Below are 27,394 nucleotides of genomic sequence, written 5' to 3'. Positions count from 1 at the left end.
AGCTGTATGTTTAGCCCTTTATAAACCTAAGCAAAGAGTTTTTCTCTTGCAAGGATGCAGCTATTTGTTTAATTAAGGCATGAGTCTTGCGGACTTCTCACACAGAACAACAGGACTGTGTTTCTTGACATGGTGCTCAACCTCTAACATGGTCCTTAATTGGGTTTCAGACATGTCTAGGAGACTGGTTCAGCGTGACAGAGCATCAGACTTAGTGTGAAACCTACCTTCTCCCGTCATTCTCGGTACTGATCTTTGTGGATAATGGGCATTCGCACGGGTCCCACGAGGCCCTCGCTGGGTGGGATCTCAGGCACCCTACATTAGTCATCTACCCGCATGTCCCTATCTGACTTGGATTTTACCGTCATGCTTTGTCTCACTTTGTTCTTGCCCAGGTAGAAACATGTGGGCTCCTAACAAGTATATCCCAAACAATCTACAAAATATGTGCTGCTTATCCATCAAGTCTCCCCTCTGAATCCCAAAGACAGACAAAAACAAATATGACTTATCAATCCCCAGTGCAGTGGTCTATAACCAAAGACCTATTATTCATGGAACATTTATTGTTTTGTGCTTTTGTTCGTTGTCTCTGATCTGGCCGTGGCAGATGTGACTAGCAGTATGTGGGCATCTTTGTATAAGCAGGCTTCAATTTGTCAGAGATATGCTTCCCTTTTTAAAGTTGTCTTTTTGTTTGTGCTTGTGTTCTATATTTGTTACTTGTTGTGGTGCAATGAAAAAGTGGCTTTAACTCAGGTTCGCTGCAGGATTTGATTTCAAAGGTTCTGGTATATGTAGCTCAAAAGGCGTGTGTAGTGAGAAAATACCTAAAGCTGCCTGTATGATAAGAGAAATAGCGCAAGCTCTTTAGTTCTTTAATATTTTTATGTTGCTGGAGCCTGTGTAGTGGACATCAAGGACTGCAGACAGAGCTCACGCAAGTACTGCTGATGAAGTGCTGTCTGGGGCAGATGAGGAGAATGTTTTTGATTATCCGGCATAGATGGTATTTCAAACAGGAACCAGCATGTACACCTCCTGCCAGACAAATAAACCATCTCAGCTGGTCAGAGGGCAAGTGTAGCTTGGTTTCCTGTTTGCTACTGTAATACTGGGGAATTTTAAGGTGATTAGACTTCAGTGTTCGGGTCACATGGAGTTCAGCAGTATTCACTTGTTAGCCATAGAGGCCTGAGCTTTTTCTGGGAATTAAAGACTGATGCTGACTGATCAATGAACTGTTACTGTGAATGCTGTGCAATTTTCCTTAATATAGTGAATTATATGTATTTATCAGCGTGAGAAATTTAGTCCCACTGCACCTGATTTGAGCAACAAGAGCAACCGAGGAATGAATGCACTGAAGTGGTCTTATGAGAACAGCTTTTTACTGAAGCATTCCATATAAGCTGAAATACCAAATGTAAACAACAACAATCTGCAGGTGTTCAAGATGTATGTAATCACATTTCCATTGTGAGGATGCTGTTGGAAGACACATTCACCAAAGCACAGTGAAGTGTGTTTGTGGTTTTGATGTCTTGCAAGGAAAACTGATTGCAGAACGTGTAATGAGAGACTCTGTTAAGAGAACGTAATCCAAAGGCTCATGATTTCACAGATTTCACAGTTCACTCTCAAGAGTCAGATGCAAGATATTCCTGCTTGCCCTTAGCGGAATCCTCTTTGTCCTCTTGCTTTCAGTCCTGATTTAGAGCAGCTATAAATCCTGAAGAGGCTCCTGTAAACGAGGGGTGGTGAAGCTACGCCCATAAATATAAAGGATTTAGAACCAGGGCCTTTTGAAGGAACTCTGAGTGCCCATTTATGAAGCTTGTTAACTTACAGAGTTTCACTGGTACATTCAGTATTTTCCTCTTTTGTTCAAACTCCTTATAGACTTTTCTTCAAAGTGAAGCTCGTCCAAAACCTGCTTGACCAAAGGCAGGCTGATAAAATATGCTGTGAGTCAATTATGAAGTTGTTTTGGCTCATTTCCCCATTTTTGTTGGTCATCATTTAGAATGAAGAAGTCATGAAATGCTCTATTTGCTGTCGAACCTAACACGCATCAGGTCGGGCCATTTGCGCTCTGGCAGATAACTAAGACTTGGCAGCGTCTGACTCAGTTTTTGACCTTTTGAGTCATAATGACCCCTGAGTGCGTCCGTATGTCAAGGGCTTGGGCCTCTGCTCTTAAGCCCCCCCCTCTCAAGTAAATAATTGGCTGAAGAAAATAGTCACCACAGACAGATATTCCCCTGTGGGAACATTACAAATCAATATCAAATGAAATGATCAGTCCCTCCTAATATGTAAGGGTGTCTTTTATAGTACTAACAGCTCAGCTGGACCATTGCCTCTCGCTTAATAGTTCCTCTTGTACTCTAATTTTCATCACACACACACACACACACACACACACACACACACACACACACACACACACACACACACACAAACCCCCTCAAGTCCCCAAATTATTTTTAGATAGCCAACAAGCAATAATTAAGGCCGATAAGCATGAGAGACATCTGATAAATCCTGAAATGAGAACTTCAAAGTGCCCCTGCTGTGACGTGTGAGGGCTGGAAACAGATGGAGGAGTGAGAATGTTAGGAAGCAGGCTTAGTCTGTCGACTCGATTCAAATGAGGTTAATCCAAATCTGAAAGTTTCGAACAAAAAAATGTTGGGGGGGAACCTTCTTTTGAACATTATTACAATCATTTCACTGAAGGGGAAAAATACATATGAGATGGAAGGTCATCAAGATAATATTCAGCCTGTGGATTATAATGAATACCAGCCAATAAATCCTTGATGAATTGAAACAAGAGTAACATTCAATTTCAGCTTGGCCAGCTTTCTCTTCAAGTGTTATGAGATGGAATCCTTGAACCGCATGAAATCCAAAGATAATAGTCCCTTCAATTAAAAAAAAAAAGAAGAAAAAAATGCCTTCATCGAAAGATGAACAACCCAGATTCCAAAAATGTTGGGACGCTGTTTAAAGCATAAATAAAAGAGGATATGCTTGATTAAAAACCGTACAAAGACAATATATTTAATAAATATATGCTTATTCTGGATTTGATGCCCGTAACACATTAATTGGGACAGAAGCAACATAAGACTGGGAAAGTTGTGGAATGATCCAAAAACACCAGCTTGGATTATTCCACAGGTAAACAGGTTGACTGGAAACATTTATTCGTTGTAAACAGATACCAGGCTGGTCTGTTCATTCTGTGTTCAGATTACACACTTTCAGATTGCATGCAGGTGATATGCCAGTCTTTCCCTTTAAGTTTTGTGGGGAACAGATCCATAGTCAGGTGACCTTCATTGTCATGGTAACAAAAATGAACACATGGTTAACTTGAAGCAGTCGCACTTTGCTTAGGTTTAGGAAAAGATCATGATATGGGTTAAAATAAGTGCTTTAACTGCTGTATGTGATGCAAGTTAAATATGTTACATCTGTTGACTCACAGACGTACATTAAAACAAGTCAGCATTGAATTTTGGTTTCACACAGGACACAAACACTGCTCACCTGGGTGAAAGTCCTGCGTTTGTTTGACCCATCCGTCAACCCCAACCTCCATCCTATGTGGACTTTCTTACTCTTTACACCGCATCACCTTGTTTATGTGATATTTGGAAACATCTGCACTCCACAGAAGGATTGGTGGATCACTTGCACACAAAATTTGACATCTCTATGCACACTGCAAGCAATTTCAATGTGTAAATTTGTGTTGTCTGTATGCCGACTGAAGAGACTGGACTGGTTTCCCTTGTGTTGCATTCATCAGATAATTGCTCTGCAGGTGTGCAGAATCTGTGCATAACCTTGAGTGAGTCCAGTGAGGAGACAAAAGCCTCAGAGGCCAGTGTATGTAGTAAAATAGCATTGTGTCACATAACAATCTGCCTAACCTAGAAGGCAGCAGGTCTGCAGTCTAGTCTGAATAAGAGCTGCATAAAGAATTCAGCTGGAGCAGCAGTCGTGTCATCAGGGCATGACTACCCAGTTGGTCAGGGAATTTAAATGCCAGGTGGGGGTCAGTTGAAGCACTAGCTGAATAATGTGGCACAAATGCATACACATGAGAGCCGGGTCTCGGGAAGAGGAACCACTGCTGTGGGTTGCTTGAGGAAGTGCACTTTGGGAATGCAAACCAAGCAGATGGACTCTTCTCATTTGTGTGTACTGCCACTGGTGACCCATTGGGAAATGCTTCCTTATTGAATCGAGGAGCATCAAACGCTTCATTGGAGCAGAGAAGGAAGTCTGGGCTACCCAATGTATCCGAGTCCATTTTTTTTTTCCATCATTTGTAATGGAACCTGTGGAAATGGTGTAGACCAGAGGAAACACTGACAAACACATACACTCTGAAAGGCCTTTTGTGAAAATATAACTAGTCCTTATCATGTTTGAACTCATTGCATATCCTCTGAAATATTGCCACTGATAAGGCTGAGCAATGACGTCCTAAGAGCGTGCTGCTAAAAGGCACCATGACTCTTAGCAGTTCTCCTCAGGAATGACTCACACGATCAGTCCACTTCTAATCAAACAAAAAAATAAATAAATGTAAGGTCACAGCTCACATAACAGAAACAAAATCATTCTTTCTGTTTATTTCATAATTTAGTGTGAGGTCGAAGGATGTTAACTTCCCAAATTTTTTAAATTTACCTCAACGCTGTCATGATAAAATAGGCAAGGAGCCTTGTCCTATCCTTGATAATCTGAAAATGTATTGTAATTTAAGCCTCAAATCAACCAGTGACCATTTGAGTTCAGGACCATGGGACAAAATTTACAGTTTGATGGTCATTGCAGCCATTTCATTACCAGAAGATGTCCTTGCTTTTTTTGTGACCTAAAAAGCTCTCCCACACACACACATGCACACACACACACGCACGCACACCGCCTGGCCCCAGGGCTATCCGATACTAGACAGTGAGATGACTTTGTGTGCTTGTGCGAGTGCAGTCAGCCGACATGTGCAGATGATGTGAAGTCAATAATGCATTATGAAAAAAGGGGATTTATGACCTTGATGAGCCCCATAGAGCTTAATTAGGCCTTAAGGTTGATTTACATACAAGTGTACAAGGAATGTAATGGGGCTGTGTTTTCCTGCTGGTGCGGTGCATTTTCATTTCGTCTGCCTGCACCACTTGATGCCTTGTATCTTTTCAAATTGTTCTGGATTAGGAAAGAAAAACAGAAACCTTTCTTGGCTACCAGACTTTGCTAGTGTCCATGTTTTGTCAGAACACAGTAAAATCATCAAGTACTAAGCTGCAGGATCATATTTCTTTTCTGTGCAATGATGGCATTTCCTGTGCAGGCTTATGTGCCAGTTGGGGATGAGGAATAGAGTAAATGTAAAAAAAGTCTCTGACAGGGTAAATTTCTGCTTAAAGAAACCCACCTTAATACCCAAAGGGGGAAGTCTGGGAGTCTTTTTTTTCATGCCATCTATTCAGAGAGAAATGACAAGATCTTTTTCAGAGTCATGTACCTATATCAAAGATGCTCCTGATAGCCCCCCTGCTGTTGCTATGGAAGTAGCAGAGATGTAAATGAACTGGAGTGAATTGGATGGTGGAGAATACAAATGAGGTTGGAATGCTCGTTCCCCTGCTGCTCTTCGCCTCTTCTTCTCCCAATATCTTTCTCTGTTCCTGTCTCCCTCTCTCTGTGCAAGTAGATTTCAAAGACCTAACATTAGCCAGTGTTCTGCATATTTTGACACTACATAATGTAATAGGAATATTCTTCTTTTTAAGGGGGGGTGGCCTCAGATCTGTTTTACTTTTAAAATGATTATTTTTTAAGGCAAGACCACTGTGCCTTTGTGCAAATTCTTTTTTTTTTCTCAGTCCGGCACTGCAGCATCATACTGATGGATGGATGAAATAAGAACAGAAAAATCGATGTCTTTTCCCCGACAGAATAACTTTGGCCTGTCACTGATCATCTCTGATATAAATATGAGCTAAGATGTCGTGTCAGTGTGTTCTGGGCCACATAAGTCATAGTTTCAACATCGGTGGTCAAAGAGTTTAATAATCTACAGATGTTATGGGCTGAATTACAGAGGAGAAAAAACCTCTACATAAGCGACTGTCGTTTGCTGTCAGCCATGCCCAAAAAATGACATCAGCTTTCAACACACAAAAGGCGGGAAAAAAATAGAAACACAGCCTTGAGTTAAAGTTTACGCTAAGAAATTCAAAAGAATGTTAATATCTGTCAGACCAGTAGTGTAATTCTTTTTTTACAATGGCCACACATAGTCAGCAGTCTACCTCATACCCTGCTGTTTGCAGGATATATGCAATATTTTCTTTCTTCTCCTCCCCTGTGTGGACATGACTTCTTAAGAATACATGCTGTTGTAAAGGATATCTCTGGATTACAGAATCAGCACTGTGGGAAGAGTCTTGACTTAAAGGTTTCTTTTCCTTCATAGACTTCCTTTGCTTGTACCATGGAGAGGAGGGGTAAGGGGTGGGGTGGTAGAACCTGGAGGACTCAAGCTGTGTTTCCTGTGGCTCCAAGCTAATGCTATAGGCCATACTTTTCTTTCACCCCAAATCTCCCCAGCAAGCGACCTTGTCGGCTCAGGAGTGCAGAATAATGGCGGGCAGAGCGGAGATGCTAGCTCATTTACAAGCAGCTGTTTAGCTCTCGTCAGAACAGCGAGGAAAATCAAAGGGCTGCATTAACGGTAGAAGACAAGCGTCAGGAGCGTCCCCGTCACACTTCTTATTGGCTCTCGACAGAAAAATTATCTGGTTTCACATCAAAATAATCTGGAGACCTCTTTTGTGCTCTGGCCACAATGATGGCAGCATGAGTGGCTGAATAGGCCTTTTGATCAGCCTCTGCTTTGCCCCTGGACTAACTCTGGAAGCATGTGTAACTCAAGTTACAAAGGGTCATTTTAATTTGAAAACCATTTACTGGAAGCAAGATAGTCCTGATGAAAAGCAGAATAGTGCCTCTGTCATACGTGCTGCATAATCGGCGCTTGACAGTAGTGGAATAATTCTGTTTAATTGAATGCAGCTCAAGTTTGTTGCCCTCATTAAACATACAGTGGTCTCAGAAGCTACATTTTAGCGTTGTATACTCATGTTCATTCTGTCCATAGCATGTGCTTTAAGTCCCTGTGGGCTTGAACATGCTAATGTCTAGTTTCATGGGGACTATGTGGTAGAAGGTCCCCACTCGGCTGATGAAGATCCTAATGACTCCTCGTTTCTGTGAAATAGGAAGACATTTTGTTCATTACCTCTGCTTCATAACCTAGCAGATGGTCACTTTCCAATTGATTTGGCTCATCTGTGAAAAAAAAATGAATTAAAACATTACAGCACCAGAGAGACGGCGCATAATGGGTCCCCTTTACGTAGGGGAGTTTCTCACAGGTCTTCAGCTGCAGATTCTGTATGGGTCTAATGTAATCGCAAAGGTTACACATGGTAGTAAATGCCAGCCTGGGAAGCTTTAAATAGAGCTTCCTCATTGGTGCAATAAAGTGCTATAACCCATGGAAATAGAGGTCCTGTGCACCAATCAAAATCAATTACTGGCATGTGATAACAACATGTACAATAAGCACATGTCAAAAGGTTGAGTTATCATGTGCTTTAAAAAGAACAAAACAGCTATTTTCTTTTGGGAACAACAAGAAGCAACTCTAATTTCAACTTGTCGGTTGCAAAATATGCAGTATTTTCAAGATTTACAATTTAATTTCAGTCTGTGCAAAGGAAGAGCGCGGCCCCAACTCAGTACTTAGCTATTGTACAATGGCACTGATCATCGCTCAGTGCTTCCTACATTGCTGATGAAGAGGATTTGAAATGCTTTTCGAGTAGTGGTGGGTGACCAGAATGCCTGATTAGGAAGAGTGTCAGCAAGGCCACGATAAGGACCTGACCAGTAATGTCTCCGCTGCACCACGTTGCCATGGTCACAGGATTTAGCTTTCCACATGATATCGTGTGCCTCGATGCTTTGCCTCCTGGTGTTTAATTAGCGCAGAGAATGTAAAGCTTCTTCTTTTGAGTGGATTGATGGACATCCCTCCTTGCAGCCCTCGTATAGGTCTGGATGCACTATCACAATGAGAGTACATCAAAGCAAGTAAAATAGCATCTCATACTTTGAGGAGATGTCTGAAGTGTGTGCTCACAGGAGTGTGCGAGTTTTCCTTTTAGAGCAAGCGGTGCGTGCCTGTGTGACGACCTGAAATGAACACAACTAAAAATTGTTCTCAGTTGCTGTCATGTGGCTCCTTTTTTGCACCTGTGCATCAGTGATGTGCACAACTCATGGCGCCATTTTCCCATTGTCGAAGGCTCAGACGTGAAAAGTTCCTGAAACAACAAGTGCATTCAGCGGCTCCAATAAACTGTGAGAGTCCAAAGGAAACCGAATGTAGGTTTCTTAGGGTCCTTGTATATCAAATGTTGTACAGGTAGCAATCAGCACATTGATATTCCTGACAGTGTTTACCGTTACCATATGGAAAGTAAATACTTTTCATATCAGGCATTTCCTGAATAATTATGCTAATGACCCCATGAGCAAAATAATGATTACTTTTCAGGCTCATTTGAATAATGAAATATTTAGTTAAGTGAGACAGTAAGCATTGGATTTTGTTTATGTTAGATTCACTGTGATCACATTATTCTGTTGTAATTGCAGTGCATTGTCATGCCAGACCGTGATCGATGGTGTTTTGGCGTCTTCATAATGTCTGCATGAAAACAGAGGAAGGGCATTTATTTGAAGTAGTCGTCTAAACCGTCAGTTATACAATATCAAAGAACTTACAAAGCAAAACAATCATGCAAGGAGCAGATTTTTGATTTGTCATCACAGCAGCGTAAAGTGCTTTTTCTTTTGTTTGTTTTGACCACTGGATAAGTCACTATATCAACGTTGTAGTTGCAAATTATTTTGCTGGATCACACCGTGGTGTGTAATTTGTATTTCAGGAGGGGGGATTATCTGAGGAATCTCACTCTGACTAGAATAAAGAAGCTAGTGAACTGAACCAGAATGAAGAGTGTGCAAAGCATTCAAGAATACGACAGAGCATTGCTAACTTAACTGCATTAAGGACTTTCATCTATTGCATTGAAATTTGTTTGCAGGACTATTGGGTGTCCCCGTATTGATTTGTGTCACTCATCTCCCCGTGTACCGAAAATACCATCCGACACCAGAGTGAGAAAGTAGTCCAGCCTCAGGCCTAATCAATGGAGAGAGGCTTTTTGAGGTTGTTTACGACCATGCTTTTGGTCCATGATGCACAAACCCAGCTGGCGAATAGAGTGCGCTTAGAAGACGGCAATTTTGTTTGATTTCCAGAGAATTGAACACGAAAATGTACCATTATTACAGGGCCTGTCATCAGTGTGGTTGGAAAGTTGCTCGTGTATTTCAGTAGGAGTCTTACAGTATTTTTGAGCACACATTTATCTCCTCATTGCTCCAGCCTCTGTTTTTCTACTTAGGCAGAGAGACTGCATCAGTTCTAAATCATAAAGCCAGAAGTCGACTGCAAAGGCTCTGCAGAGTGATTTAAGTGTTATAGCAGTGTTCCTGGGACACAGAGCATCAGTGGGTTTGGCTGAGGATTTGGAGATCAAGCTCAGAGGTCTTGCACATGGCCAAGAAACCAGTTCACTTGCAGCCACAAAGTAGGCCAGTGAAAGGTATCGTATCCCACCCAGCCATACGTAACTGCTGCCCAATCGATCCCTGTGGCCTCTATAGGAAGACAAGCTGGGATATTGTACATGTCCTATAGTCCTATATGACCTGTAGTCTATACCATATGCAAAAAAAAAAAAAAAAATCAGATTCTGATCATTTTGACAAAGATATTTTTAACCTTTTTTTTTATTCAGGTTTCACTGAGAGGAAGCCTCCCTTTTTCAGAAAATCCCCTGATTTCATTCACACAGTTACACACATTCACATCTGGAAGCTGCCCAGTGCAACCAATCTCATCTGCTGGCCACCGAGCAGCTCCACTGGAAACGAGTCACGATAAGAGCCACAGTTTTAATGGGAATGGTCATCTTCGGTTTTCCTTTTCACAAAAACAAAAATCTAAAAATGATGATGATGTTATTTTTCCTGGGATCTGCACCAAACGAGCGTGCTCCCTCACATCTGAAGTATGAGCCGTAGATCGGGGCGTCTCTGTGACACCACAGTGCTCCGTGTTTGATTGTACACATTTCACCTTTGTCAAAAAAAATTATGCTTCCTGTGATTTGGATATTGCACTTGGACATACTTCGGTTCATACTTGTATTATTGTTCGTATCGTATTTATTTTAGCAGATTCATATATTCCCCTCACTGTTATTTATGCATGTGTACGTTACTCTTACTCCGCACTGCTTTTGCACTGGTCAGATGCTAAACTGCATTTCATTGTCTCAGTACTTGTACTCTGTGCAATGATAAGGATGAATCTAATCTAATAATATGTAATGTTCTTCTGCTTCTGTAGTGGTGTAGACTACATTTCCATTTCAGTTCCTTTCCTTATGTTTTTTTTAAAAGGCTTTTAAATATCTGTTGCACCATCTGTGGACGATGTGAAATCTGCACTTTTCTTTGGTAGGACTAAGTGGTGAGAGAAGCAGTAGATGTGTCTCCATTATACATCTGCCATTTTCAAGTTATGATATGAGTGTAAAATTGTAATATGGCATTGACTGATGTTTTACATAGGTTCTTATAGTTGCTACACATTGTACTGCTGACTTTTGATGGAGCTATGCTGGAGTGCACTGACATGAACTCGAGATTGGCTGTCAAGTCGTGTTCCTGACACACCGTGTTTTCATTTTTTTTTTCCACTTGGGCTTTTTCTCTCAAGCCAACATCTCTGATAAATTGTTTATCACCTTAAGCGTTTCTTTTTGACTCCAGAGAGAAAAGGGGCTGCAAAAATGAAATATAGCTGAAACCGATCATATTTGAAAGCCTTTCTTTTTCATGCCTATTGGTCACATGAGAAAGTTTGCTGTCAAAAAGAGCAAGTAGGGCAAAAAAGATTCTTCCCTGATGATTGTATGCTCCAAACAAATAAAGTGTTATAGAGGTTAGATAGGCCAGCTGCCCTCCTCCATACAGATATATCCTTTGTTTACCCCGAGCTCTTCACTGAGCACCTTAGAAGTCGTACTTTCACCTGATTGGTGCACAGAAGGAGGATCAGGCAATACAAACTGACATTTATCTTCCTTTGTAAAATACCACAGTAGTATTTCTTGGTGAGGGGCGCAATACAGAATGCTAATCCCCTGCCATTGTAGCATAGCATTTTAATCAGACAAAGATAATTGTATTGGTAGTTAATTGATGAAGCATCCAACAGGGTAAAATGAACTCAGCCTTTCCAGGCCAATTTAGCTGAGCTGAAGTCAGTGGTTTTAAGTTTAGTGTTGCCCTACACAGAACATTTCACAGGATGACTCGTTAAAAAAGTATTTTGTAATTATAAATAACTGCGCATATGGATCAATCTGACTTGTCCAGGAGCCAAACAAATTAGTGCATGAGTAAACGACATCTCTCTTTTTTCCCTTTCTTGTGTGACTGTGAACTAAACCTCATTAGAGTAACAGAGGCTTTGGAAACACTAACAACACAGCCATCAACCACCAACAACACCATTATTCAAAGAGGTGACAAAGTCACCACTGCATGCAAGGAAGCTGTGGTTGTTATTCAGTGCCACCAGTGGTTTAGTCAAAGTTCACAGAGGGGCGGCTGGCAATCTCTCTAAGCTCTGTGCCGCTGTCTCTAATGCTTGACATGTCACAGCCGTAGAAAGCAGCTCTAACCAAAAATATCCCGTATTTGGATTGATATAGTTTATTTATGTAGTTCAGATTTAGTTAAAGTATGGCTCTTGGCATTGTTCACATTTGCAGAGCACAAAGCCACAATATTGATTTCTTTTCCTATTTTCCTACCCCCTCACCCTCCCTGACACACACACAGACACACACACACACACACACACACACACACACACACACACACACACACGCGTTTCTTTTTTCTAACCTTCCAATAGCCCGTACTTCGATTGTCAGCACTGCAAAGTGGATTAAATTACACTCATGTTGTACAGATGCTCGTTGTAGTTTTTCATTTTGGATAGAAAAATGAGCTTTGCGAGTAAACCACAATTCTCTGGTGATATCCCTGCTGATGCCATATTGAAATGAAACACAGGACAGTCGTGGTGGGAGGCTGTTTAAAACACAAAAACACAATGCAAAACAAAATCTTAATGGAGTTACATTTTTTTGCCATCACATCAGCCGTCGGCTTTGGTTATTAGTGTTGTATCAATGTGCTTACTGTACACAGACGTCCGTGAGGGGTTACAGTGCTCCAGACATTTTAGCCGACAAACTACACTTTAATGACAATTATCGATTTTTTTTCTCAGGACCAGTTAGGCACTGGGATGACATACTAGCACCATTAGCTCACTGATGCGGTTTAGATCTGAAATGTTCACTCAATATACTGATGTATGTCAGGCCAGTGGTCCAATCCATGGCCCGCTATCCACAACAGCTACAGCCTTTTGATTAACACGCTCAAAAATGGTGCTTGTGTGTCTGTCCAGCTCATCCAGCACTGATTTCATGTATCTTCTGCCTTTCATGCCTTCCTCCTCTTCACCAGCTACACCTCTCCCTTCGATTTCCACTGATAGAGCTCATCCTGTCTCTCTTCTCCCTCAGGGTTTAGTCGAGCTGCCCTGCCATTTGGCTTAGTACGGAGAGAGCTGTCTTGTGAGGGTTACCCCATCGATCTGCGGTGTCCAGGAAGTGATGTCATAATGATTGAAAGTGCCAACTATGGCCGAACAGATGACAAGATCTGCGACGCTGACCCTTTCCAGATGGAGAACATCAACTGCTATCTTCCAGATGCCTACAAGATCATGTCACAAAGGTAAAAATGCAGACACTCTGCGCAGTACAAAAAAATATTCCAAAATGTGATAACTGCCAAAGTTACAGAACTCTGAGAAAATAATTGACAGGGCTCAATGGTAATGGTTGCCTTGTTGCCCTGAGCAACCAGATATGGACCACTGTCATCCATTTCATTTTGTCTGGTTGCCCCTCTTGGCATCCCTTTCTCCTGTGCTTAAAAAAATCCTCCACATCCGTTGCCTTTGGACTAAAATCTTCCGCCAGGCAGAATCACACGGCTGCCGCTGGATTGATTTACTCCATTGAAAAAAGTAAAACTGAATACAAGTGTGGAGATTTTAAAAAAAAAGTAAGAAAAAGGCAACAGTAGCTTGTCAGCATCAATAAACCTGCAAGACATTAGAAACTTCCATCAGAGTTTTTTTTTTTTTTTTTTTTTAAGAGAAATCAGTCAAGAGAGCACAGAAAAAAACACAATGGAGATCAAATTCACTGTAGAAAACATGAACAGAACAAAGTACATTTTCAACAACATTCTCAGAAAGTAAAAAGCTGTTTTCACTCTTTTCTCATTTGACACAACTGAAAAACTTGTGCTAACTAATTACTCTGTCTGTTGTAAATTACTCATATTAAATACATTACCTTGCAAGTGTGCACTCTAGATTAAGTATGCTAACATTCGTCTATCACGCTTTGTTTTGCCGTATTAGTGAAGCTGAGCCACTTGCTCTTAGCGAAATCCATGGTGTGTGTGTGTGTGTGTGTGTGTGTGTGTGTGTGTGTGTGTGTGTAGAGGTGTAGTACTCACAATGCGGGGACATAAATCTGTTTATACAGTCACATTGTGGGGACTCGTATTCATTATGGGGATTTTAATAAACATCAAATATTTAGTCTCCAGATCGAGTATCATTATTTACTTACACCTGACAGTTTAGTGCAAATTGTACTTCATTTGGAGCGTTTTCTCAGGCTGGAAAATAACTAAGTACATTTCCTCAAAAACTGTAGAGGTTTTTAGGTACTTGTGCTTTATTTGAGTTTTTCCATTATGCTGCTGATACTTTAACTCCACTACAATTTGCTGCCAGATGTTTGACTTTTTCCTAAAAATGTACGCTACAGTTATTCAACAGCTATAGACAAATAGTGAGGATCATATTTAGATTTTGCTTAATATTTTATTTTACTTAACATGTGACCAGTTCAGAAAATGTAATGCACTTTTATGCTCGATTAAATAATTACATAAAAGTTAGACATTTTCTCCATCTTCCCACCGACAACATTAAAGTGCTGTTTCATGTTAATGCATAAATTCTGAAATATAATAATGACATTTTATTTTGTTGATAAAACTTATTTGATTTGGCTCCAGTTTTGATTGCAGGACTTTAACTTGTAATGGAGTATTTTTTACAGTGTGGTATTGCTATTTTTACTTCAAGCTTAACATTAAGATGAACACTGCTTTCCTCACTGACATTCCCCTAACTTTACGATACTGCTCCTCTGTACTGGCCTTTGTTGAAGCCTGTTGGTTGGATTAAGGGCCGGCTATTTGCAGGGCCGACTTATGCACTGATCACTGACCACAGAGACGTCCTCTCATTTTAATGCCACAGTCTCCGTGGCTATCACTCATGTGCAAAGAAGGATGATTTAGTGTGGAAAACAAACCCACAGAGGTGCATGGACTTGAGCGCACACATGCAGCTCAGTAGGGTTCCAGTGGTAAAACCGTATGCAGGAGACCTTATACATGAGACCAGTTGTCACGTACGGATGCCAGCTGAGCCAAAGTGCACAGAATGGAATGACATATGAGTGCCACAGAGAGAGCTATTGGACGGTATGAGACCGTCAGCAACTTTGGCAAGCTGCCTTGGGAAATAAAAAAAAAATAATGAAATAAAACAGTAGAGCCCTTGTATTCAGGGGGTTTATTGTCAAGCCCTATTTGATGAAGTCAGATAGCTGACTCACATTGTCTGTCTTGAAAGGCTGCCGCCTGCATGCTCCCTGCTTGTGGCCCTGTGTATTATGCTGCCCTCAGCCCGGCTCGTACAAAAACAGTCCACTGAAGCACAAATACTGACCCAGCAGGAGCCACCTGACAACAAATCCCAAACAGCCTCGTCGAAAAACGCTCTCCACCGCCGTCTGTACAGGAGGTTCGCTCCTCATATGCATATCCTGAGAGTGCCAGAGGGTGCCAGTTCAGATCTTATTCTAAATGTGTTTTTAGCATTTCAATGTCACTGCCGAGCTATTGTATTCAGAGCAAAGAGAGAAATCTGTGCGTTCTAAGAAAAAGTGCTGTGATACAGACGCTGTCTCTCAGGTGCGTGGGTTCAAAAATCACACAAAAGCAGCCTCACAAGAGTTTACATCTGATGCGGCAGGAAGGAATCCAAAAGAGATCAACTGATGCGAAAAAAAGTGACTTGCATATATTTGCATAAAGTGCCACACAGATAATTTTTTTTTGTCAGCGTGCAAGTTTTTGTGAAATGCATCACCGTGTTAAGTGTGGCAGCAGATTCATGTTCTTATTTATGTGGAAATGAGCCGTACATTTAAAGATGCACACTTTAATTCCTATGTAGGCCTTTATCATAAAAGCAGTGTTTGTGTCATCAGCGCAGAAACTTAAAACAGTTCACTGTCATGAAAATAGATTCAAGGACAGCTTGACGACCGCCCGAGATTGCATATGGGACTAATTAGTGATTTTTTTTTTTTTTTTCATCTATCGTCCATTTATTTACAGGAGCGGACTAAAATGGGAAGCAAATGTAATGAAACAATGTCTCTGCTGCCAAAGATGATTATACTCAAACAAGAAGTGTGGTGAATTTTTTTCTTTCTTTTTTTGCCTATTTGGAATAAAATGTTTGTTTGCTAGGAGGTCTGAGCCCTTCACTTCTCCGCAAGTCAAAACTCCGGTCTGGCTCCTGCTGAGGCTCACCCAGCTGAAGTTTTCCATATGTGGGGCAACCCACTGTGTCTGGAAGGAACTTGTATTTTTCACTGTACAGCCTCTATCGGTAAAGAATTGAAGAGCCAAAAATATTTGTTGCCATAATTACCCTGGCCTACTAATTGAAGTGTGTGTGGAAAAAATTGCATTAGCACTTGTGTGGAAAACTGTGTTCACTTTTAAACATCCGAAATTGATGTGGTCCTGAAGTGTGGAGAATTGGATTGAGGCTTCGCTGAGTTTGATAGATCCTGTTGGCACTCCAAGTTGTTTTTATATCTGGCTGGCATATTATATTCATGAGCACAATGATTTTATGAAAATAGCCTTAGGACTGTTGTGGCTCAATTAGAACATTCAGCTGCAAGCAATTAGTCGACTCAAGTGGGTGATAATCTGTACAGGAATTTTTCACGTGGACACCTCCCCAGCAGATGTGAAACTGCATGGCAGTACAGTTTGAAATAATTAATTCATTGATAATAATATTCAGCGAGGTAATTTTTCATGTGCTTCTTTTCAGGATTTTTAGTTTTTACTAATTACATTTTTTTCACCCGCACTGATGATAATGATAATGATTGCAACCACAACACATTCTGGCCACGCAGATAACATCGACTAGATTAAGACTGCAATTCAGATTTTAATATTATATTGTGATAGGTTTAGCTGCACATGCACTAACCATCTGGTGCGTGGTTATTATTGATTTAAATCTGACTGCCTGTCCTTATCGCTGTAGCTTGAGGAGCAGTAAGACGACAATGACACATTTTGACTAATCATCTTCACAAAAAGAACATATTAAGATGTACAGTAGGAATAAGTGGCTTACATCTATTGATTTCTCTTTGACTAATGAGCTTCATTGTAAGTATTCGATAACAAGGTCATTGATTACTGTAACATAACATGGCCGGGTCCTGCCGTGCCTGTGGATCGTGGGTTTTCCGACGAGCGTATCATTGACAAGAATGATCAAAGCAGATAACTCTGTAACAGAGGACGTGGTAATTCATTAGCGGGATTAGCGGACGGCTGATTATCGTTGATAATCATCATGAAAGTGATCATTACCTTTCACAATTTGAAACTTTTTCTTATGTGAAGACGTGGCTTGAGTTAATAGGGTTGGTAACATCTGATTTGCTGTGTTGAAATGACCCTTTAATAGCAATAATCGCATGTGTTTTTCAAGTTCTTGTCAATAACTGTGAGGCAGTTCTGGAGTCTAAGCGATGCTGCTTACACTATTTATATCAGTGACAGGACTGCTTGCAAGGCTCTCCGAGGAGCTCCATTGTTGCCGCCTGACAGCACACTGCCTTGTTCTCCCTCTCTGTACATACAGTGTTAGTGTTTATTTAAAGCGCAGCAGATTAAGATTTCATAAAGATCCAGATTCAGCTCGAGCGTTTCACAGGGGTGTACACAAGTTCATGAGCCATGAAACTGCTCTCTACTCAAGGCTGTGCTGGTGATGATGTGCTAAATTAAAAAGTGTAGGAACACTCATCGGTGATCGTCATTCGCCAGACAACTGATCACACGAACAAATAACACTTGTGGAATTGAATAAGGTGAAGGAAAAACTTTTTTTGCATGTTAATATGAGAGGAAATGGGTGTTTGTAGGCTCACCTGCAAACATGTTATATCATGTTAGATTAGTAGTCGCACCGTATCTGCCCTGTGACTCTTACCAAGGCGGCTATCACTTTAACATTTCTGGGTGTCATTAGACCCGGGGTGTCAAGCTCAATCACTGAAGAAGCCATCCTAAAAAATTATAAATTAATGCACCGGCCAGATAAGGAGGGGCACAGCCAGCACTCTCCTCCGGGGGTGACCATGTCAGATCCAGTGATTCTACTGGGGTGGCAGAAAATAACCACTTCAAGTCAATAGAAAATGAAAATGTATAGAAAAGCAAAGCCCTGTGGACTCTCCTCTGATGTCCTGCCTCTCTGCACGGACAGAGGCAACTGGAAAATCATTTAAAAATACTATTTTTCAAATGCTAATGTCGAGTTATTTTTAAACCTGTGTTTCCATCTGCTTGCACTCCTCTTGACTGCTGTTGATTTTTTTAAGTGAGTGAGTGATTGATCGTTGACTTGTCAGAACGCTGTCTTTTTTTATATGGGTAACCATGGCAATGCCTCACACAGAGCACGCTCGTTCTGCTGTTTTCTAACACTGTAACATTTCCAGCAGGAGAGCGGCTTGGTTTAAAGCGCAGAGCGCTGCTGGGGATTGTAGTGCAGCATGTTGTTGACATTATGGAAATGAGCCAGTAGCCGATAACGAAAAATCTGAATCATCTGGCGGGCAGGAAGAAATTGTGCCCCATGGTCCTTGACTTGGACACATGTGTTACAGCAATTGTACAAAGTATTCAAAGTCTGAAAATGCTTAATTTTAGCATTATGTTTTCAAGGTTGGGAATATGCTCGAACGCATGCCTTGAAAAATGCTCGATTTTCAACATAATCTGACGTCATATGTGTTTGTTGCCTCCTGCGTTGAAATGAGACAGCATGAAGTAATCATGGTCAAAGTTAATTTGAACAGATTGTAAAATAAACAATGATAATATACAGCGAATGTTGCGGGTATAAAGGAATACTGTAACAGTAGATGTGATGGTAAAGGCGGCGACAGTCTGGAAATTTTTGGTTTAGGTACCTTGAAAGTGCTTGAAAAGTGCTTGAACAAGTATTAGACTGTAAGCAGTGTTGGCAGAACTGCTTTATAGTCATACTGGATTTTTGTAGGATGTTTGCATCAATATATTATAATGATAATGTACCTGTTTGTAAAACTCCAAACAAATTACTTTATCGTGATATATATCAGTGTCCCAGTATAAGATTCTGTTCTATGAAAATGATTCTCCATCCTTGTTTTTAAGTGGTACCCTTCAGAACTTACATTTAGTGAATATTAATCTGTCTTCGTATGTACAGTTTATGGATTTTCAGATGAGTCAGACATCAAAAATTTAACTTGAACAGTATACATGGCCCTTAAAAAGTCCTCACATGCTTGTTTTCATGTTTTATTCTTTCAGAATGAATTTAATTTGGCTCCTTACTTCTATCTTTCACATCAAAGTGAAACAGATCTCCATAAAGTCATCTGAATTAATTACAAATGTGATATACGAATGTAATATAATGCAAAATATGTGTTTGGATATGTATTCGCCCCTTTCATGTTAGTTTTTAACGTGCTCGTGGATGAGCCTCTGTATGCTTTGCTCATCTGGACGTTACATTTCTTCCTCATTCTTCTGCTCGGGCGTCAGGAGTGAACAACCTTTTTCAAGTTCAGCCACAGATTCTTGATCTGGACTCAGTCACTCCAGGACATCAGCATTGTTGTTCTTAAGCCATTCCTGTGTAGCTTGGACTTTACGCCTGAGTGTGCTGGGGTTGCATTCTGACATCTTATAAAGGTCACATTTAGAGCTGCAGTATGTCACAATTGTATTTCCATCGACTTGAGTGGCACGGCGATATACCTTTGCTGGTTTGAAAATCAATAGTTGAGATGGACGGATGTGAGTCAGACAGCCTTCCTCCAGCCTTGCCCCCACCCCACCCCCAATTGAGCACCATTGGCAGCTCCAGTAAATATAGCATAAACACAAACATATGATAGTAATTACAAGTTTTGCCCGGATATTGGGTCAGACCTCAAGTTGAAGACAGGATGCTAATGGTTAATTTCTAACGACCTATTTCCTGAAACATTATTGGGCCACCCCCTTAGAAAATGGTCTAAATATACCGATATTGGAGGTGATTATACATCTAGCATGTGTGCGTGCGTCTGTCTGTGTGTGTTGTGTCCTGCTTGCAACAGATTGTTTCTTTTGCTGCCATTTTGTGGCCCTGGAAATGATTAAATTTTTCAATGACCTGTCTGCTATCAACAGGCTTGCCTCTTGAGAGAGATGTCTGCCTTGATAATTGTGCCATGAACCTCATCAGCATTTCAGATGAAATGGAGCTAGACGGGTCACTTTGAGTTTAAGAGACACTAATTTGATTGAAATTCAAACTGGGAGCACCAGGAAGTAGACTGTGCCTTTTTCTGTAATGTGCTCCCCTCACTCATGTCGCTCTTCTCCTCCAGTTACACTGAGATTGTTTTTGCTACTGATGCTATTTTTTATTTTGTGAATTCCAAGTGGCTGCTTAGGCTTCCTCAGCTCTGTAGTGTGTTGAGGGATGGCAAATTGAGCAGCAGGACCAAAACAGCCTCAGATTCAGCAGTGCAGGAGCATGTCGCATATGTGCATCACATGACGTTTCACTTGAGCTTTAAATGGTTATGAGATACACGGATGTCTCCCACAGTCCATGAAGTTTTAGTTTAAAAGAAGATAAGATTCACATGATCTTTCCCCATAGAATATTTACATTGTGTTGGGCTACATTTTATTTACCAAACAGACTTTTTGCAAAAGCACCCCTTGGCTTGATGGACCAAGCCTTTTGCCTATATTATTATTTGAGACCAAAATAGATATTTGAGGGTTTAAAAATCCAATTGCTGCATGTTTATATTGCTCAGAGTTGTTTTTTCAAATCAACACACTCACGTAAACAAAAGGATGAGGTCAAGAAGTACAAGACCAGCAAGCGTCCTCTGCTTTGTAAATGTTTCTTAATTCACCCCAATTATCATATCTTTGGCATTTCTGCATGGCAAATGTGTTTCCTCTCGGCTGACATATCTGCTATATATATTATAAGATAATATTGACCAGCATGTCTGCTTCACTGAATGCATTCTACATTTGTTCATTATACTAAAAGTAGAGGGGTGCATATTAATAATAAATTATCAATAAAATATACAGAAAGCTTAAATTTACAGGGTTTAGAGGAGGGCACCGTGAGCAAAGGTGAGTTGCAAGCTTATGCTGATCTACCGAGCACAGCAGTGCGGATTAAAATGACATTGTATCTGCGCTTAAAGGGAGGAAAAGGATCTGAATTACAGTCTCCTATGAATTAGACAGACTTTAGATGTAAGTAATGCCTTTTACCGCATTTGTTAGTGGAAGTAGCGTTTTTCATACTCAAGGCAATTTATTATTCATTTAGCACATTATCTTCATGTCCTATTATTTCTCTGGCATGCTTTATGATGGCAGTGGAAAAGGTTAAATTGCATGTGGATACATGGTACCAGGAGTGCTATCAGTTACACCTTGTTGGCATCTTATCGCGCCCCTTCCCGCTGTCAGCAGGGAGTGCTCATTTTTAAAGGAGATTTGCATCAAATCCAAGCAGCATTTCCTATGACACTCTAATTGTACTGATGTCTGCCTCTCCCAAAAGGTCAGAGATGTGATGGGATTACATCTGAAATACTGCAGTGTGATTAACGGGCCGGTAGGCAAAATGGAGGCAATCGAAGCAGAAAGCGGCTCCATCTCCTTTTAGTTTTACTCTGACTACTTTTTTTTTTTTAAATGGATAATGAATCTGAAATAAAGTAACTGATGGATAGATGCAGCTTTGGGATTTTCGCTGGTGTGGACTCGTCACGTTCAGGGTTAAACTGCACGGTCCTTTGTTAAATCATGTCACAGATGTGTGACACAGATGTAAAATAATGCACTGTATGTTTTTCCTGATTTAAGATAATCCAGAATTATTACCAAACATCTGGATAATTTTCTTCCAAAAAAAAAAAAAAAAAAACTTGCTGCATTTTTGCCTCAAAAGTACCTCACATTAAGCTCCTTCTCCAGCTGGCTGATTGTTCTCTCTCCTACATTACAGGATAAAATAAATTAGTCCTCTTTCTACTTTACTAAAATCCTGTTGAGCAGTCAAGGTATTTATAGAAATAGAATGTTTCACTCTGGAGGAAAGTGGAGAAAAGCTTCCTTTGACTTAATATTCATTATGTACATGATTAATTACTATATAGCCTCAGACTATCAAAAGATAGTCAGAGATATCATATTTTACATGTATTTAATTAGTGTGCACTTTGAGACCTGTGCCCTGGCAGGCCTGAATGCTGAACTTTTTATGGGAGGAATTTCAATTACATGCTCTCTCTCAAATTGAGGGCTAGGACTATGCATGGAAGAAGTCATTAGGGCTTTTTCAATTGGTCTCAGGAGAAGCCCAAGGTTTCTCAGATGAGAAGGAATCACAGTCACACAATCCCGTGGATCTGGGCGCCCCTGCTCCACAGCTCTAAAATTAGGGCAATATATCAGAAAGAGCTATCAACACTTATGTCAACATTGTTTCGAAAGAAATATGAGAGTTTTTCTTCTCCGGTGCTTACGTGCTGTTGTTTAATACATTTGCCTGAGAAACGATGGCAGGTCTATGTCTCATTAATGTCATGAATTTTATTTTTGATATCATTCTGTTTCATATGCCTAATATAAACCAGGCATTCATTCGCTGGTCTCATCGGAATCTGTTAGATAAAGCACTGTAATTTATATTGCTCCAGCATGATATGCTTATGCATGAGCAAAGGGGACAGAATCATCAAAGTGACCATATAATATATGGAAAGTGCTGCAGAGTCATGAAATATTACCCACAAAATCAAGCGGCGTATTATGGGCTCAGCATGAGGTACATGTTTTAATTCCAAAACAGTAATTCATTTCCATAAAAACAAATACAATATGCTGATATTCTCATCTGTTATCACACGTGAAGGTCATTAATAAAGTCAAATTCCCCTTGAGACCTTCGCTAAACACAGATGCACACACACGCAGATATAGAGACAAATGTATCATATTGGCTCTGTGATATGATGTAATGCTTTAACATTGCCAAAAGCCCCCAAAAAAATCCTTTTATTTCTTTTGGTGAAATTAAAAAAGTGCTCTCTATCAAATGTATTTGAAGGGAAAAAGAAAGGTTAATTGGCTTACATGCTGATTGGGAGAAAATAGAACAGGAGGAAGAGAGCAATGAATTGCCTTTGTGCTTGGAAAAAAAAAAAAAAAGGTAATGGCTAATTCCATCCCCTGCCGTTATTGTGATTTACTGTGTGTTTTATTTGAACACAGGAACTGTTCATTGAAGTTGCTGAATAATTCGTTGTCGCAAACCATAATGCACTGCATGCTCACATGGTATGCAGCTAAAATGTGCTTGTTTTCCTTCTGAAGCCCAAACATCACCAATTTCCTGCCCCCCCCGTGTCTGTTCAGTGCTATACACCTCAACAGTAAGCAACCCTCCACTGTTCCACTGCGCTGCCCAATATTATATTAATAACATTTGGACACAGAGCAGTGATTACTTCAGCAGCCCAAAACAAAGGCAAAACCCAGAGCACAATGCAATGCAACCAGTAATACATTTTCCAATGATCTCCTGTAAATGGGCGCACTGGTCTGCGATAAGAAGAAACAAATATTATCTCTGGTCCCTGCTAAATCAGCAGAACAGAGTTATTGATCTGGCTCCTCGCATTGCCAATAGGATTTTAAGTCCCCGCGGCAGCAGAGACGCCTTGCTCGGGGTATTGATGTCATTATCATGATTTCAGTACAGCAAAAAGGTGGTCACCTGCAATTCCCCAGGCTTCAGAGCACACCACAGGCTCAATTAGAATGTCTGCTCTCCAGATGTTAAAGCCAGTGACCGAAATTAACTTTCAACACTGCTGTGAATGGCTGGTGAAATGAAAAACAAAATGTATACACGCACACATGCATACTTATCCCAAATGTTTCCAACAATGTCTGAAATCTGTACTCATATTCAAGGTGGCGCGGGTCATTTGTCAGTCTCCTCACCTCCCCTTTACCTCCTGTAGCTTCTATAACTTCCAGGGAAACTCAGGAAACACCAAATTGTACGTCAGAGAGTGAGGAAGGACCATGACTAAACATAACGTGAATAAAACTTTAATACACGATCTCGCCTGTGAACGTTTCCGCCTGAGTCGCTTCAGATAGATTTTCATCAGCGATGGTGGTTGTTTAACAATGACAACAACAACTCCCATGATCCCAAACGACGTCTTTTCTTTTCATTGTTTTGCATGTTTTATATTCGGCGCCTTTAGGTCTTCCGTGTGATATCCGATGCATGAGTATAGATCGTCTCTGTTCTCAGTCCCACATGTAAAAGATGTGCCATAAATTAAACACGTTTTCTGTCCACAGAACTCATTCAGATTTTTATTTCTATTTTTTTTTTTAAGATACTTCAATGAGTATTTTGGCATTTTTTGCTCTTCTGGGTCAAGAATTATAGAGGCTGGCGTAGAAATCATTAATGAGACCTTTGATGGCATTTTGGGTGCAAATTCAAGAGCCTCATCTAGCTACTCAGCATGTAGACCCATTCAGAGAAGGAGCAAGCTCAAATCAATAAGTCGGGACATTTGAGTGAAACACACAGACTTTGTTTATCCCGTGCAAATGCACCCCACGGAACACAGACGTGGGGGGTAAATTCCAAAATCGCATGAGGTCCCCATGCAATTGTGGAAAAGGCTTTATCCGTTTCCTCATATATTTGTTGCATTGATTTGTACCATTTATGTACATTTAGTTTAATTACAAGTTTAATTTTATTATAATGGCCAGACAGCAGCTACATGTAGAGCAGCATCACACACGTACAAGAGCCAGTTTGGATTTGATTTGATCGCGACTTGCAGGGAAGAAGAGATGGAGCATCAGACTGCGTGTAGCTGCAGTATTCACTGAATAAAAAAGAAATGTAACACACTGTTGTCCAGTTATTGAGACAGGTAATATGGCTTTATAGAAATGCTGCAGAGCCAGAGCCTGTGTTTTGCTTCATTAGCCTATACATACGCAGTCAAACAGATTATCTAAGCTCTTGAAAAAGACAGAATAGTACAGTGCACAAAGGACCTCAGTGACTCATACACATGGCAGAGAAGATGCAATAGGTGATCGCTGAGTGAAAAGCAGTGGCCCTGACTTTATTGCAAACTGATTAAATAGCAATTGCTTTGCGGTAACACCATTTTTTTTGCCGACTCTGTCACCCTCTTTGTTGGGAAACTTGAATATTCCCCAGCCTGAACATGAGTCAAGAACATTTGCTCGTGCTTTTATTCCCCACGCTTCACTTCTTTATGCATTTAATTGATCGTTTGCTTTGCTTGAAAAGGCTAGCGTGTATGTATTTAGGAGCAAATTTGCTAAATTTGTTTCTGTCTCTCTGTTTGTCCCCCGTTCAGATGCAACAATCGGACCCAGTGTATCGTGATCACGGGTTCAGATGTCTTCCCCGACCCCTGCCCAGGGACCTACAAGTACCTGGAGGTCCAGTATGAGTGTGTGCCCTACAGTAAGTACGACCCTCCTGTCATGAATTGAGAACTCTCCCTCCACCCTTCCCCGTCCATTCTCTGTGTCTCTCTTCTTCTGGGCCCTCTCTCTTCTCTCCTCTGTGTCACACCATATCCCGTCCCATTTCTTCCTCGTGCCTTGTCCAAACATTCCGCTCTCTTCACGTGCAACACCTTCCAGCACCCTTAACCGCTGTCTGTTCTTCCATCCGTGTCTCACCATGAACTTTTCATGAAATGTGACCTGTAAAACCCTTTGGTCCTCTTCTGTACTGCCTTTATTATTGATGTGCTCGCCGTGATTCCAGCGGATCAGCGAGCCTGGTTATGAGGTATCAGAGTAGAGGGAGGGTGGAGGAAGGAAGTCATGCTGACTCTCCATGATGGCAAGCGAGTGTTTCATTACTCAAGTCTTGTTCGGAGAAGTCTATCAGGCGCAAAACGCCGCTCACCTTGATGGCTTAATATACATCCATACAACAGGTGTTGGAAATGTGTTAACAGATGTTTCATTATGTAACAGACCAGAATGGCTCCACTCGTAAGTCAGCAAGCTAATATTTCATCCAAAGAGATAGTGTTAACATTTTGTCTGCTCCTTGGATGCTAAAATATTCATTGCCATTCAGCTCCCAAACAATCTTTAGATTGCACTTTGTCCTTTAAGCTGCCATGTTCATTTGCAATTTGTGAGAGAAATTCCCTCATGTAACCTTTACAAACTGATTAATGGCAAAGATTTAGATGAATTGCCAGAATCACTAATCAGGTTGAACTGAAATAATTGGAGTGGGAGTGATGGGCAGATTGGCCGATGTCTTCGGATATGTTTTAGTTTTGAAGGGAAATTAATATAGATAATGCACCTTTATTCTACAGTACATTTTTATATTTCTATGAAATACATATTTTACACAACACTTTTTTTTCTGCATTGCTCATTACCAGCATACCTGTCCGGGTTGTCTCCCTTAGTGTTGAATTAGAATGCATTAGTGAACATCATTAGGTGGTGAAGCTCATTACAACTTAAAGGTTAACCTCTCCAAGGCTTTGAGGACCTGTAATTAAAATTGGAATAAGCAAGAATGAGTATTTGAGTCCACCTTATTGAGCAAAACCAAATCCTGTAGCTTTTACCTTAAACGCCTTACTGCTTGTTTTTCCTTTGTTTTTTTCTTTTCTTTTCTGTTTTTTCTACTTGCCTCATAGTTAAGTGAAGTATTGATCCTATGTCTTGCTGTGTTACCTCAAACCTTAATAGCAGGATTAGCCTCAAGGTGCACTCATGTCCACCCACTGTTATGATTGTCTTTTGCCTCCTTCTTGCACCAAGGAAACAGTCAAGACCGCTGTAGTGTGGTGGAAAAACAAACTTCTGCCCAAGGACTCTCAGTCCTGACAAAGTCTGTCTTAACAAAAATTCGGAGCAGGTCCTCACTTCACTCTAAGCAGTTTCAAACATGCATGTCTGTAGCCCCGTCTTTTTGCTTCTCAAGGTCCATGCCCAACCAGAATAGGACCAAGAACACAGAATGTATCCTATCGCAACTGCCCCGGTAAGTGCTTAGTGTTCTCCCAGTCTGACCCAGTCCACACAAAGCCCAGTCCAGCCTTTCCCACTCAAGCCCTGTTGTAAACTGTGATAGATTGTGATTTACAGGCAAGTTCTGTGTTATGTTTCTTCCCTTTTACCAGTCCTCTGTTTCCTCTTCCCCAAAATAAAATCCATATAGCCCAGATCATTTTGTAGAGTCAAACTAACGCAGAGAAAGGCAATCATAGGGGAAGATTTACTGAGCTTTTCCTCACCAGAGCAAACCCTCACTACAGTTTTCAGATGGGATAGCAAATACCTCACTACAGTTTTCTAGTTTTCAGATGGGATAGATCATATGCCAAATACCACGATTTGTGATTAAAAACACTGCAGCAGTTCAGGAGCTTAGGATCGCCAGGATTTGCCGGGATACAAGACTTGAGAAGTTGTTTTGCAAGAAAACGTATTATTAAATCCCCATTAA

General features: G+C 40.8%; 1 protein-coding gene across 11 annotated transcripts in view; it reads left to right on the top strand.

Moving 5' to 3' along the window:
- adgrl2a (adhesion G protein-coupled receptor L2a) overlaps positions 1-27,394 on the top strand; it is a 96,870-nt gene that overhangs the window by 27,786 nt on the left and 41,690 nt on the right. For 9 of the 11 annotated variants that reach the window (XM_070960366.1, XM_070960363.1, XM_070960362.1 and 6 more), the window contains exons 3-4: positions 12,843-13,056; positions 25,260-25,369. In XM_070960366.1, the coding sequence (XP_070816467.1) occupies positions 12,843-13,056; positions 25,260-25,369 (324 nt within the window). Of the gene's footprint in view, positions 1-12,842; positions 13,057-25,259; positions 25,382-26,869; positions 26,930-27,394 lie in introns of all 11 variants that reach the window. The other 2 variants (XM_070960359.1, XM_070960361.1) reach the window with 2 other exon arrangements.

Source organism: Chaetodon trifascialis, chromosome 4, assembly GCF_039877785.1.
Source record: "Chaetodon trifascialis isolate fChaTrf1 chromosome 4, fChaTrf1.hap1, whole genome shotgun sequence".
NCBI lineage: Eukaryota > Metazoa > Chordata > Actinopteri > Chaetodontiformes > Chaetodontidae > Chaetodon > Chaetodon trifascialis.
The sequence above is the reverse complement of the archived record's forward strand: the minus strand, read 5'-3'. Positions and strand labels throughout refer to the sequence as shown.